This window comes from Stigmatopora nigra, chromosome 14 (genome assembly GCF_051989575.1).
Source record: "Stigmatopora nigra isolate UIUO_SnigA chromosome 14, RoL_Snig_1.1, whole genome shotgun sequence".
Classification (NCBI taxonomy): Eukaryota; Metazoa; Chordata; class Actinopteri; order Syngnathiformes; family Syngnathidae; genus Stigmatopora; species Stigmatopora nigra.
Window position 1 is genome coordinate 7,486,288 of NC_135521.1, and position 14,080 is coordinate 7,500,367.

General features: G+C 38.7%; 1 protein-coding gene across 3 annotated transcripts in view; it reads right to left on the reverse strand.

The window, feature by feature from the left end:
- LOC144207070 (teneurin-3) overlaps positions 1-14,080 on the reverse strand; it is a 134,204-nt gene that overhangs the window by 30,469 nt on the left and 89,655 nt on the right. For 2 of the 3 annotated variants that reach the window (XR_013328556.1, XM_077732290.1), the window contains 5 exons: positions 8,744-8,929; positions 5,879-5,899; positions 4,837-4,860; positions 3,269-3,415; positions 1,684-1,906 (listed from right to left, as the gene is read on the reverse strand). Coding sequence is in view for 2 of the 3 variants with exons in the window: in XM_077732290.1 (XP_077588416.1) it covers positions 1,684-1,906; positions 3,269-3,415; positions 4,837-4,860; positions 5,879-5,899; positions 8,744-8,929 (601 nt within the window). In the remaining variant the exon portion in view is untranslated. The remainder of the gene's footprint in view (positions 1-1,683; positions 1,907-3,268; positions 3,416-4,836; positions 4,861-5,878; positions 5,900-8,743; positions 8,930-14,080) is intronic. The other variant, XM_077732289.1, reaches the window with a different exon arrangement.

A 14,080-nucleotide genomic window follows, 5' to 3' on the forward strand; every position in this document is an offset into this window, starting at 1 on the left:
TCACCACTGCAATGCTGCATTTATTCATTAAATAAAAGCTTGGTTTTTAAGCCATCTGGCTTCAGCATTTAGCTTTAAGCAATTGGGAAAACTGATTTAATGTGGCTGTAAACAGTGTCCTATCATCTTGTTAGCATTGTCATGTGTGCGTGTGCAGGCATGACATTAGTGTATTTAAAGCATAGCGGGGAATCTACTCAATGAAAGCTTTCTGGCATCGGTGTGAAGTTTAAAGAAATTGTTACAATGTATTAGTAGGGTTAATGAGAGTGTAATGCATGTTGAAAACATTGTGTGAACTCGGACGTTCCGGGGAAAGAGTGGTTAGAATGTCTGCTTCAGAGTTCTGAGATCGAGGGATCAATCCCTGGTGAGTTCCTTCCTTTTGTGTTTGCATGTTGTTCCCAGAGGTTTTCTCCAGGTACTCCAGTTTCCTCCCATAGCCCCAAAGCAAGGATGGCTGGCTAGATGAACACTCTAAATTGCCCCTCGGTGTGAATGTGAGCCTGAATGGTTGTCTGTCTCCTTGTGCTCTGTGATTGGCTGGCAACCAATTCAGATCCCACCACTTGCTTCTCATAGTTGACTAGGATAGGCTCCAGCAACCCCTGCGACCCTTGTGAGGATAACTGGTACGGGAAAAAAAGTGACTTGTGCTGAACTAATTTGTCGCCAATAATGGAGTTTGGCATCACATCTTTGAACCTTTTGACTTAACGGAAAAATGAATGTTTTTTTTTACTGTGGTCTGACCAGTACTTTGTCAACTTTCTGGTCCCTCACTTTTCTCATCAGAGTAAAAGATCAAAAGCAGACACTAACTTGATCTTGTTAGAAGAGTAGCTTGAATTGTCTTGAAAAGCAAAATCTGATTGTGACAGTGCAACAAATGTGATTTAGAAAAATGTTTGTCACTATAATTGCACACAATCAAACCCAGCCAACCTTGTTTAAGTCATACTAGCCACAGGCCACGAATTAGCTTGCAGTTTAGTTTATTTGTCGGCTAATCAGTTTCTGACCTTTCAATTTTCGTCCAAATAGAACAAACAAAAAAAGTAGTATATGTTGCAGGTTTAGAATAAATGACTACAAATAAACAGACAAAAAAATTAATTCTTGATTATAACATTATGAAGATAAAATGAAATATTAGAAAATTCACTCATTTTACCTTCCACTTAATCTCACAAGAATCACGGTGGTGTGGTTCAGAAAATGAATGAATTAATTTCATTTTGAAGCATTGGAGACAGACCACTTTTTATCATTCAATATTTAGCTGGGTTGTTAACCTGCACTCTTCTCCGGCGTGTGTATAATTTAGGAGGATTAAACAGAAGCGCAAAACATGGCAAATAGGTACAAATGGGTGTAATTTTACTTAAAAAAAAACAGTTTTATGGGATTTCTGATTCGCTTTATCCTGTCTTGTCAGTTTAATGCTCCTGAACTACCTTCTTTTCTTTTTCCTCTTTTCAAAAATAGGAAGATGACATGACAACGTAATCGGAAAACTTTTAACACTCTGCGGCCATAGCATATTTATAAGAAAGCAAAAACAAAACGGACAAAAAAAAACAAGGGTAGTAAACCTCTCAGTACACTTAAACCTGAGCAAGACAAAACAACATTGGGTGTGTAAAAAACAGCTGTTGACAATAATGATAAAAAATGGCTTACCTGCTGTTAAAGGGGTTCTGCCCCGGTACTGCATGACTTCCGCTGGGCCCCATTAGGAACGCTACACGTTCATAAAAGGTCCTGGAGGCGGGCTGGCCTGCTGAATTCTGGCCATGAGAGGCAGTGACAGCAGCACCCGGATCCTGTGAGCCTTTACAGTACGTCTGACCTTGGCACGAGATCTGGGTGCAGCAGTCCGGATCCATACAGTCCACCAGCCCGTCTGAAAAATCAGAGGAAAGAAGCGTGAGCCTTGCAGTCTTTAGCTGGGCATCATCAACAGTTTTATGCACAAATTATGTTTTTTCCCCCCTTAAATATTTTTTTTACATGTCCAACATGGATTTCAAACTAGCAGGGGGCCAACTGTATCCCACAGGACATTTAAATTTCATTATAGTACTTGTATAATGACAAAACAGGCATGCAATCCAATTACAATTATAATTTATCCAATTGTAGCATTAGTGTTGACCACATTTAAAAATTAATAATTGTCTTCATGCTTGAGTGGGCGATTTTTTTTGTCTCATTGTGCCCTGCAATTGGCTGACAACAAATTCAGGATGAACCCTGCCCATTGTCTATAGTTAGCTGAGATAAGTTTTGACAACCCTACGACTCTTGTGGGATGAGCGGAATGGAACATTGATTTTCAAAATGACTTCTGGCATGAATCTGTGATCGTCAGTCAGTTCGTGACCTGGCACCCTAAACCTCTTGTTGGATTCCTCTAGCACTCTTGTTGGCAGTGAAGGGGTCGAGATGATTGTGCATCATCCAAGGTAAAATAAAAATGTCTCTGGGAAATGACTTTTTAGAACCTGCGATGAACAGCAATATCAGGAAAGTTACGCTTTAAATGGAACTTTAATGTGCAGGGAGGAACCTTTAATCACTATTTTCAGGTGATCCATAAACAGTGAGGGATGGATGCTTTTTAAGTTATGGAGAAGTGCAAAATATTCAATCAGCATTACATAGGAAATAGACTGAATTATTGCTTTCCTAAATCATTGTGTTACTCGTCAGTCAGCACCATGGACAGAGGTCACATCTGTGACTTGAATTGCTGGGATTGGACAAACTTAACCTACTGCTTTATTGTTTGCTTAGAACGCACATTGCAATATAGAACCCTTGGCAACTTTTATAGTGAAGTTTCTTGAGTTTGTGTAGCAGTCAGAGCTTCAGAGGTCATCTGCCCAGTTTGAACAGATGTGACCTCTGTCCATGGTGCTGATTGACCAGGAAACACTGATTTAGGGAAGCAATAATTCGGTCTATTTCCTATGTAATGCTGATTAATTAATGTTGTTTAATGTCGGCTTTTCTCCAATCAATGTCTTTTTTTTCAAAATGATTAAAATACATTCTTTTTGCCTTTTGTAAGGATTTGATTTTAAAGTCTAGTTTAAGGTAATGAGAATGGAAATACATGGAAAAGAAATGCCATTTCCACACCATTAAGCCTGCCCATTTGCCAGGTTTCCGCTGAATCCATTCAAGCATCCTTCTTCTGTACCTATCATGCTGGGCCAACACCTGCTATAGGCAACCAGCCTCAACTGGTTATTCTCCTTACCTCCCTCATTGTCCTTGCCATCGGAGCAGAGCGTCTCTGTGGCGACGTCGCAGCCCAGGCCTCGCCATCCTGACTGACAGATGCAGTGCCAGACATTCTGATCCAAGACACATCGCCCATTGTTGTTGCACAGGCCTGGGCAGCCGTCTGTCAACACATCATGTACCACATCATGTCACACACTAGCACGAAAAGGAGAGCAATGTGGTAGAGGGGGATTAATAGAGAGTAGACAGGGGGGCAGAGGAGCAAACACAGAGTGCAGAAGACGTCTGACGGGACTCAAAATGTGCGAGAAGGTTCTGTCGATTCACATGAGCGGGTCGGGGTGATAAAAGTGTCTCAGTGACTCTTAATTAGACTAGGGCCAGGATTCGTGTTGGAGCTTTGAGGTGGTCTATAAACCTGGTATTACTGATTCTGAAGTTTTGTTCCTGTGGGTCAAACTGCACTTCACAGTGCAGCTGTATCCTAGGAATGCATACTTTAATGAGATCCAAAACAACAAAAAGAGAGTGGTAAAAATATTTAAACATCTACATAGTTATATCCACAGTACAGTAGATTGGGGTTGAAAATCACAATATCAGAATTTCAAGACTGGTCCTGAAACCAATACCTAAATAGATGTATTTAGTTTTAGTAGTGTTGTAAAATACAGCCAATAATTGAAAGGTGATTCAAGGGAACTAAAGTTTCTTGTTTGTTGTGACATTTCACCTAAACCTAAAGGGCTTTTTAAAATAGATTTTTTTAGCTGTGAAATCCATCTGTTTAGGTCTCACTGGTTGTGGTCCGGAGGGAAAGAGGGTGTCAACAATTGAGCGTCGTTATTGCTTGGTTTGGCCAGTGAATGATCATTCTGCATACCAATCAGTGAGTCACTCTACTTAGGGCAAAACTAGATGGATTTCACTAGCAAAACTTGTCCTTTTTGGTTCGAGGTGAAAGAACTCAACAAGAAAGTCTTGTTCTCTTGATTCAACCTATTTGGATTACTATGAACTAAAAAATGAGAATTAACACACAGTAAAAAAAAACTGAAATTAAGGACAAAATGTGTATTCAATGAACTGCGTGGGGACATAATTTTCCACCTTCTTTCAAATCGGCATAGTAAAATCATCAACAGATGGAAGCGGCAGCCTGCATTTTGGACGGAACGCTCATGTGAAGTAACAGCCACGGTGACAGGGACAGAGAAGCCTTTAATGTAAAATAGAATCATAATAAAGGGGAGAGGGTGTGTGGGGAGCGTCAGCAACCTGAGCGTCTACATGTAGAGAGAAGGACAGAGCACTGGCCTCCACAAGGCCCAAACAAACCATAGCAGCTCCACTGGGTAAGACAAGGAAGGGGGTACAAAGGGATCCGTGGATTCTACTTGTTCAAGACGGACAGGGAATGAAAGGGCATATCAGAAGGAAAAAAGGAGTGGGTGGGGTAGACATCATGATCGACTCGGACATAGAACAAGTGTATCAACGTCGTGCTAGGGGGGAGACAAAGAGCAGGGGTGGTGGGAGGTGATTGTTTGTGACAATCTCTTTGGGGAGGGTTCAGTTTACCTTTATATCCTATCTTGACTGCTCCTATTACACAACCCAGGAGAGGGACACATTTAGGAAAAAAAGGAACAGAAGTGACTTAGCTAAAGCTGACAAAAAAAAAAAAAAACATTTTCTTATAACTTGACAGTAGATAGAGCACATGTATGAAACCCCCCGCCCACCACTGTTCAGAATCTCGAAGGAGTCAGAAGGCCAATGCTAAGCGTGGGCAGGCAGAGCAGCCTGTGCATTCCAGGCAATCTTGAGACGAATCGCAAAAGTCAACAATAGACAGGCTTGAGTCACGAGGGAACCAATGGGAGCCAAAGGTTGGGGTAAAAAGGATGGAGTGAGGAACTTCAGGTTCAGGGTGGTACTGGGAATGACAGATTAGGCAATTTTCTGGATGAGTTGTTCAGATTAGTGTGACAAGGTTAGGAAAAGGGATTAGTATTGAGATATAGGAATTAGGGTAAAAAAAAAAGATAAGGTTAGGATTTGTGCCCTACATAAAACTATCTTAAGGTGCATTATACCTCTCACTATAAGTCGCTGAGGTGAATGCAGCTCACCGATCATGAGGACAGGGCTTTCACAATGGGCTTGTTTTTGACAATATTTAATGTAGAATGTGGGGCCCAGATGGTAGTAGTCCAGATCAAAATTGTTACAGGTTTCCTAGCAATCAACAGTAAGTGGCCCACTTCCTTTTGCAAGGTTAATTTATAGGTTTAGGCGGGGCATAATGTGAGGGTTAGGGCTATAGGGATTGAGGTTTCAGGTTTATGGTTGGGTAAGCATCAAGTTATGAAGGTTAGTCAAATTGCAAGAGTTTGAATTACTAGAAAAAATGTGGCGTCTGAATCAATTTGTGTTCGTAAATCAACTCAGTCCTGTTTTCAGTGGGGCTGTGTAGCTAAACATAAAGCATTAAACATGGGTTGTGGAAAAGTATTCAATATGTTAGAGGCAAATTAAAGGTGGAATCGGAACAATTTGTGTGATGAAGTTATTCTCAAGCAGGGAATGTGCTGTTTTGATCTGTTTTTTTTTCTTTTACCTGACACTCTGGAATCCAGGGCTTTACATGAAGGCCAAGAGGAGATTGGAAAGAGAAAGAGGAAGATAGGAACATAGAAAAAGACAATTATTAAGACTTTGTCCACATGAAAAGGTAATATTTTTTTCTTTAGTAGAAGAAAAGAAAGTAATCCATTTTGAAATAAATATATGCCAATCCAAAGTTTTTACTTAAAAACATTAAAAAAAAATCCCAAGTGGTCCTGATGGCAATGTATTTTGAGATTTCCAAGTGCCTGAAAATGGAACAGGTGGCACTTTAATCCTCTGAAGCAGCAGTTTTTTCTTTTTCCTTCATTTTTGTCAAGCATCTCAAGAAGCTAGCAGGTGCAACCACCAGACAAAATAATAGAAATGTGATGAAAATGAAATTTCCTAGAGATCGTATTTAACCTTTATTTTATGCACCACCAGGGAATGTTTATACACCTACCGGAATGTGCACCGGAGGGGGGCTGGAAATGTAAATGTTATATCATAGCTCATATGAAGACCTGCAATTTGACTTCATTAATTGTAGGAAAACCAAAAATGTACGTCGCCACTCCCATTAAAATGTTCACAAAGCACAAGGTAAACTATTTAATTGTTTTTTCTTATTTTCTTTCATGACATTATTATTTTTTTCATTTATGTTCCATGGCTCTTAGCTTGACAAGGTTTGCAGGGATTTTGGTGCCTATCTGAGGTGACTATGGGAAGTATAGTTAGGTAGTTTTCAGCCAATCAGAGTACTTTCATCAGGTATTCGTATTGTGGCAACCGAAAAACAAAAAATAAAAATCTTGAAATAGACCAATATTCATGTGGAAAAGGCCTAGATTAGAATTAAGAAACAAGACAGAAGAAAAACAGCTTAAAGGGCACACAAAATGATTCACAGATATAGACGTAAAATCACATCTTTTTGGAGCTATCATGCGAGTGAGTTCAGTGTCGGGCAAAACTGAGATCTCTTAATTAAAGTGGCGACTGATTAAGAATAAGAATCCCAGATGCAGGCCATTAACAGCTGTATGAATCGCTGCCTAAACGACTCTGTCTAAAAAAGCTTGCTAAAATATTCATTATGAACATCCTCCGTCTGCTTTGATACGTCGCCAACGGGCTAGCACAAAGGAAAATACGCATTGCTCTTGATATTTGAACCTCTTTGTTTGCCTTGTTGGTTTCAAACACATGTGGGCTCAAAGCACATACTACATGAAAAGTATGCCATTAAGCAGAATACCCAAGTACCTTCTTCAAACGCTCACTTAACTTACAAAGTTAAATTCCAATCATTCCAGTTTATATACCAGAATCTGGATGTTATCAACGGATACAGTTGGTGATGCCTACCGTGTGGGTTCAGGTCATGCAAAATGAGATTAAAACGATTGGCCTTTGGGTTAGGGTGCAGGGTTAGATTTGGGGAATGGGTTAGGGAGTCGAGCCAGGGATTGATTAATGGTGATGGTTGGGGTCAACGCACCTAAATTCTTACATTGTCATTGATCTGCGTCCCTACACCTGATCTACTGGAGATATTGGAAAATGTACCATTTGAGCTAAAATAAGTAATATTTTCTTTCTCTGTGAGGAGAGAAATTTACAAAATGTATTCATGACTGGAAAAAGAAGGGAATCACTGCTCCATAATTCTGCAGGGAAGATTAAAGGATCTGGACTCTGCCCCCCTCCAGCTGCAGCGAAGAAGCCGCATTGGCTTGTAAATACATAATTAATCGCCTGCAGTCTGGAGTTTCTGGATCTTTTGTTTCCTAGGTGACACGCGGGAACATAGAGATAGAGCTTTGAGTGGGCCCTTGGCGAAATGCCGTTTGACGCGCCATGTCGAAGTTCAACCAGCAGACCTCGGGTCAACGGTAGGAAACGGGATCTCCAGAGTCATTATCCTCATTAGTGGTAACAGAAGTGCCACCATTTTGTGGAAAATGATATCCTAAAGAGGCCTTCACTGGCTACCTGCCCTTGACTTGGTAATTCTAGAGTCCCATTTCAACAGAGGAAAATGGTCGTTGTTAGACATGATTAGCTGTTCAAGGTGAGATGTAATTTTTGTGTTTATTTTTTTAAACAATTTTTAAAATATTGTTTTTTAGAGATAAAAAAACATCAATTCATTCCCATGGAAAAGAATGAATTCTTTCTTATGTTGGAAATGTTAAATACATCCCAAAGTGCCTATCATTTACCAATAGCATAAACCAAATTAAAACAACTTTAGCGATTGTTTACATTTGCATCATATAACTCTAACTTTGATGACTTATTAGAAACAAACTCACCTCAAACATTGAGTCTTTAACCGGCTTCTGAATAATTAGGAAAAAAATGATTTTCTAACTTGCTCAGAAAGTAATCAATTAAGATACAAAGAAATGACTTTCAAAGACTTGATTTAGTCAGATCTAATCTATCTAAGACGTTTCAAGAAGTTTTAAGGCTCCGCAGATTCATATCAGTTTGTTTTACAAAGAAATTCTGTGATACCATATCATTAAATCATATCTCCATTGTATTTAGCAGATTTAAATGTTAACTACAAGGGTATTTGTTCATTTACACTGGCATAATAAGAAATATATCCTCTATTCAATATATTCACTATTACGGTGGCAATTAGTGTGCATAAATATATAGTCACATCATCAAAACTCATCAGAATTCCACATGAAATGCCATACCTCATTTGACATATGGTAGTGCTTGTCTTTTTTTTTAACCACACTGAACCCACTGACATTCAAGCTTCAAGGTTGCCAACATTTCCTCGCAATCTGTCTTGTACCAGGTGTGTTTGTGTGTGTGTGGCATGTATGTGTGGATATAGTTTACTCACCGATGGTACAGTGCTCGCCCGTCCAGCCTTGGTGGCAGTCGCACTTGCCCTCGCGGCACACCCCGTGATCGATGCAGCGCGGGTGGCAGTCCCTTTGCTCGCACTCTGCACCTGCCCAGCCCTCCTCACAGTGACACATTCCACCCAAGCATGAGCCGTGAGGGCCGCAGTCCACTATGCAGACCTCTGGAAGGGAAAATAATCACCTTTAGACAGTGCTAGCAGCATATAGAGTATAGGGCCACAAAGTGTGTGGGTTCTCAAACATATTGGGTCCAGGGACCCTTATATATTCATGAGTGATTTAATAGAAAATAAGGCAAGTTTATTTGGTTTGGTTATCAACAAGCCCCCCTTTTCCCCGGTGGAGTACGTTGATATTTAGCATCTGAAAGAGGGAGTTTATTCCAAGTGAAAAGCGGACTACATTCTGCATTTGTCGCCAGTCAGGCACAGGGCACATATTGATGTGGACTATCCTTCGCACTGACACTCAAGGAACAGGAATTGATCCCGTGTTGAACACGTTGAAGACAGGCAATTGCACCACTACATTATCCTGAGTCCAATAGAGATTTATTCATGTTAGAGTATTGTATTGGATTTAAATTAAAGAGTATGCATAATAATATTGTTAAATGGTTGCACAAATTTAATGATATTTACCATAAAGAATCTTAATCTGAATTGTCTCCACAAGATGATCCCGAGTAATTAACCCATGTTCAGGATATTTTTAGAATCATCTACTTTCTCAGTGAGATACCAAAACCACAAAACCGTGCATGTAATGTTTAGGAGGAAATGTAAAGTTTCTGCATTTTTAATTGGTTCAACTTTTCAGCTAGGGTTTGCCGACACAAACAACAAAAGCACATAAAACAAGTATTAAAGTAAATAAAACAGTTTGAATACAGTAGAAATAATGCATATCCTGGTGTGCCGCCTACATGAATTCGCCAACGCAAAGTAGAAACAAGAAAACAAAACGGAGCGGTTTAAAACAAAATTATAAAACAAAGTTTTCTGTGATGTTTTGGAGTCTTAATCATCATATACTAACAGCATGATGGAAATCAACATGTGCGACTTTGCTTATCGTTTTGTTGCACTACAGTGCTCTTTTTTTAACAAGACACGTGAATAGTAGGGAACTACTTAGAGATTTGGTGATAATATTGTCGCTGCATTTGACAAACTCAATTACAATTAGGCTTTTGTCGAGTCAATGATGATGACAAAGCCTATGTCCGATTATTATAATAACTACGCAGTCATTGTTACATTTTGTATTGATGGAACACTAACTATAACTTCCACAGTAATCTTGGATTGTGATATTTTGAAACATAATGGCTGGCCTGAGTCTTTCAGACATAGGCAAATGGACCTGTAATTTACTAGAGGTAAATGTAGCTGAATTTCCTGGATGCAGCATTTTTCTTATGTGCAAAAGATGAATCCTGCGAAATAGCATTGTTTGTGCTGTGTGATCCTTGCATGCACCTGAGCCTCTGACATGCGTAGTGTAGCGTGATTTGTGTATTTATTTATGCAAGGCATGTGGGCAGAACAGTGTAAAGAGCATCCAAACACGCCCCAAAATGTTGTCTGAACTTTGACAAAAGCGACACCGGACACTTTTAGTTGGCGTTATCTGCCCGTGGAAAAATACACCAGACCGCAGTGAGCCTTTGGTAACGCTTGGCAAGGAGTGATGATAAAATGTGTGATAATCAGTGTAGAGGTTGGAGTTTGTTCCCACAATTTGAATTTGCTTTGGGAAATGTAGAAAAGTGTGCAAATGTTTCACACATTAACTTACAGTCAGTTAACCAATGTTACTGTGGGGGTTTTGGTGTTGATCTTCTATCACAACTAGCGTCTTTTTTTTCTGTAAGGTGTTAGTTACAAAATCACATGTATCCCTTGATATGCATACAATAAGTAATACAACATGTCTCCTGTACTATACAATTAAAATTATTGTAAGACATCTCAAGAGGAATTTATTGATTTCCCTTGGATGTTCCCTCTTTATAATTATGTAGTAGCTAATATAATGAGCGATCCAATAAAAAGGCGAGGTGTTTGTAAAATATATATAATATAAATGGAATAAAAAACCCATTGGGGATTGAAAGAAGATAACAAGCCATAGTATCACCAGGGTGAAGCATTTGTGAATAATTAAATACTATAGTTTGATTACAGTATGTGAAGTAATTGGGGAAATAGGCATTCAGGAAGTATAGGAGTTATAAGGAGTACAAGGATTTCATTTTTAAGGGGGTAATTTGTTGAATTTTTAATCATTGCTTCATACATACTAATACAATTTTGATTTGAATGCAGTTACCTTTGTAAATCCAACTTAAAAGATAACTCCAACAAAGTAAAAACATATTTTCCAAGTCTTCCTTTGTAAATGACAAAGGAACAGTTTAAAAAAATGTTTTCATGCTGTGCCTACCGATGGAATTTATAATCCCTTTCAAATAATGAAGTAGAAACAAGATAACTTTTAGCATGACAAGAACCATAGCCATGCTTCATTACCCTTTAAAATGGCTGAGTGCTTGTTCTCACCGATTGTCACACTTTTTGGACCGTGTAAGACATTTCCTTCAAATGAGAGATTTTCACAATTAACACCCCTCAGCCCCTTGCTCACACTGTAAAATATTAAAAGAACCTCTGGGGAAAGACAGTCATCGAATTGGCAAAAGGTTCCTCCTTCGCAAAAAATCCATGTAATCAATTTTTCATTAGCGCCAGTGTTTATCTGCTTTGAACATGCCGCAGCCACACGGTGGTTTGTGGGGGGTCGATCACAGCCGCCACGCCTGTTAATTAAAGTTTATTTAATTGAAGGAAGAACTGCACATTAACTGTCCAGTTTGTGGAACTTCCCTACCCAATCCGGCACAATGAGAGAGTCCCCCAACTTTTGGGTTAAGACGACTAGCTACTGAAAATTTCGAGATCCTCGTTCAGTGAAAAAATGAGAGAGACATGAAAGGGAAAGAAACATCTATGTTGTGCTAGCTCTTGTTTTCTTTTGAAGCATAAAACAATCTGTGAGCTGTGAAAAAAAGCATGATGTCCATTTAAAATGCATAAGGATGTTTCTGTTGTTGCATGGTAACCATGGATCACTGTTCCGTGGTATAGACTATGCACATCAAAAGGCTAAATGTTCATGTTTCCGATTAGTGTGTGTGTTTCCTTGTTGGGACTTTGTTAAAATAGATGTATTGACTATTAAGGTAAGGCTATAGGGATGTTTTATTAAGTCTTAGGTCTTTGGTTTATGTTTCTTTCACCTTAAAGTGCCAATAAACAGCTTGAAGACATTTTTTCCAGAAGAATTCTCCACTGTCTGCTAAACTGCAGCTTGTTTTGAAGTAAGCTTCATTTACTCTCATCACACGTTTGCAATTCAAAGCAAAATAATAGTTTCTATAAAAAGTAAAGTCAAGTCACTCCTATATCGAAAAACCATTGTATCAAAATATGATGACGCATGGCAACCGCTACATCGAACAATAGAATATTAGGAGAACAAATCCAAAATTAAAAATGAAAGTTAACATAAATCAGGGTGACATAGCAGATGCGAAGCTCTGGCCCGTGCACTAAGGCATAGTGTGCTCGAAAGAAAATCCAGATGACAAATTATCCCAGATGGGAAACAAAGCTTGCCCCTTATATGGAAAAAAAAAAAAGAAAAAAAAAAAGGATAAAGAAAATGAACTCAAATTTTTCCTTGCGGGCAATAAGTAAGGCTGCGAATAAATCAGTGTCTCATATTTTCTAATAAGATACCTGCGTGACACCTCTAGAAAGAACATATGTTGGGTCATCCAAGATTAATGCACGGTGTCAACACTATATTGTTAACATATGTCGGCCCTTAATATCAAGCGGCATATGCGACACGTGTCCTAACATTGCACCTATACTTTGACTTTCCCCCCCATGCAGAGCTTAATGAAGTTTCCATATTTTTCTCCTGTAATCTAATCAGGGCTGTAAAAATAAAGCATGTCATCAGAAATTCATAAAGCCCAGGCCTGGCTTCATCAAACTCACAACTTTCAATCAGCGGGACATCAAAAATGACTAATTTAGGGTTTACAAAAAGAGGAAAAAACAGAGTAGAAATAATTTGATCTAGCCGTCTACTCAAAGTCTTTTATGTCGGACTGAGTGTGGAGAGTAAATTATTCCTTCATAGACTTTTTTCAAGAGTATATTATTCGATTATAGTTTTGAAATGGAGAGCTCATTAATTAAAGCAGACTGGATTTGAGGAATGAAGATTAAAGGCAAAACGCTTATCGGTCAGTTATTGTTGTTAATAATTTCAAGCTTAAACTTAATATCACAGAAGTACAGGACTTTCAGTAATCAGTTATTTCCCCACAAAACTGCAAAAAAACATGCCACATTGGACACAAACAGAATCAGCGGGGTGTCTAGTCGCGGTCTTCTTGGGTATGTAAACCAGGGTTTGAAAACATGTAATCCCAAATAAGAAAGAGGCCAAAAGAAGTAGGAATTGTATGTTGAATTCCAAGGTGAAACTGTATTTTTAAATATTTTTTAGTACGCCATACATTTTGGTTAAGCATATCAACACAGTACACACCTTGTCTCCACCAAAATTGTATAAAAAGAATGTAGTAACTCATCATGAAGTCTGTTAATTAAGACTAATGCATCTGTTGTTGTTTTGTGTGCGCATCAAAGGGAAACATACACAAACAAAGCTCATATGTTACCAGTTAGTTTGAGTGTATAGTGTTAAAAAGCAAAATACTGAAGCAGTGCAAATAGCATCGGGAGGTAATTAGCAGCTCTTTGATGCTATGCAAGCCAATGGATGAAAAATAATTTGGAATACAGAAATATGTGACAGCAATTTGGGGGTTATTTTAGTTTTTATTTATCAGTAAGAAGGCCACTTTGAGTGTTTGTTTTTTAATGCAAGCTTCGGAGGTCATCTGTCCAGTTTGAACAGATGTGACCGCTGTCCATGGTGCTGATTGACCAGGAAAAGTGATTTAGGGAAGCAATAATTCGGTCTATTTCTTATGTAATGCTGATTAATGAATGTTGTTTAATGTCGGCTTTTCTCCAATCAACGTCTTTTTTTCTAAGTGATTAAAATACATTATTTTTACCTTTTCTGAGGATTTGATTTTAAAGTTTAGTATAAGGTAATGAGAATGGAAATAAATGGAAAAGAAATGCCATTTCCACACCATTAAACCTGCCTATTTACCAGGTTTCTGGTTTTCTTTCATTCAACGGGTGCTGATAAATATTTTC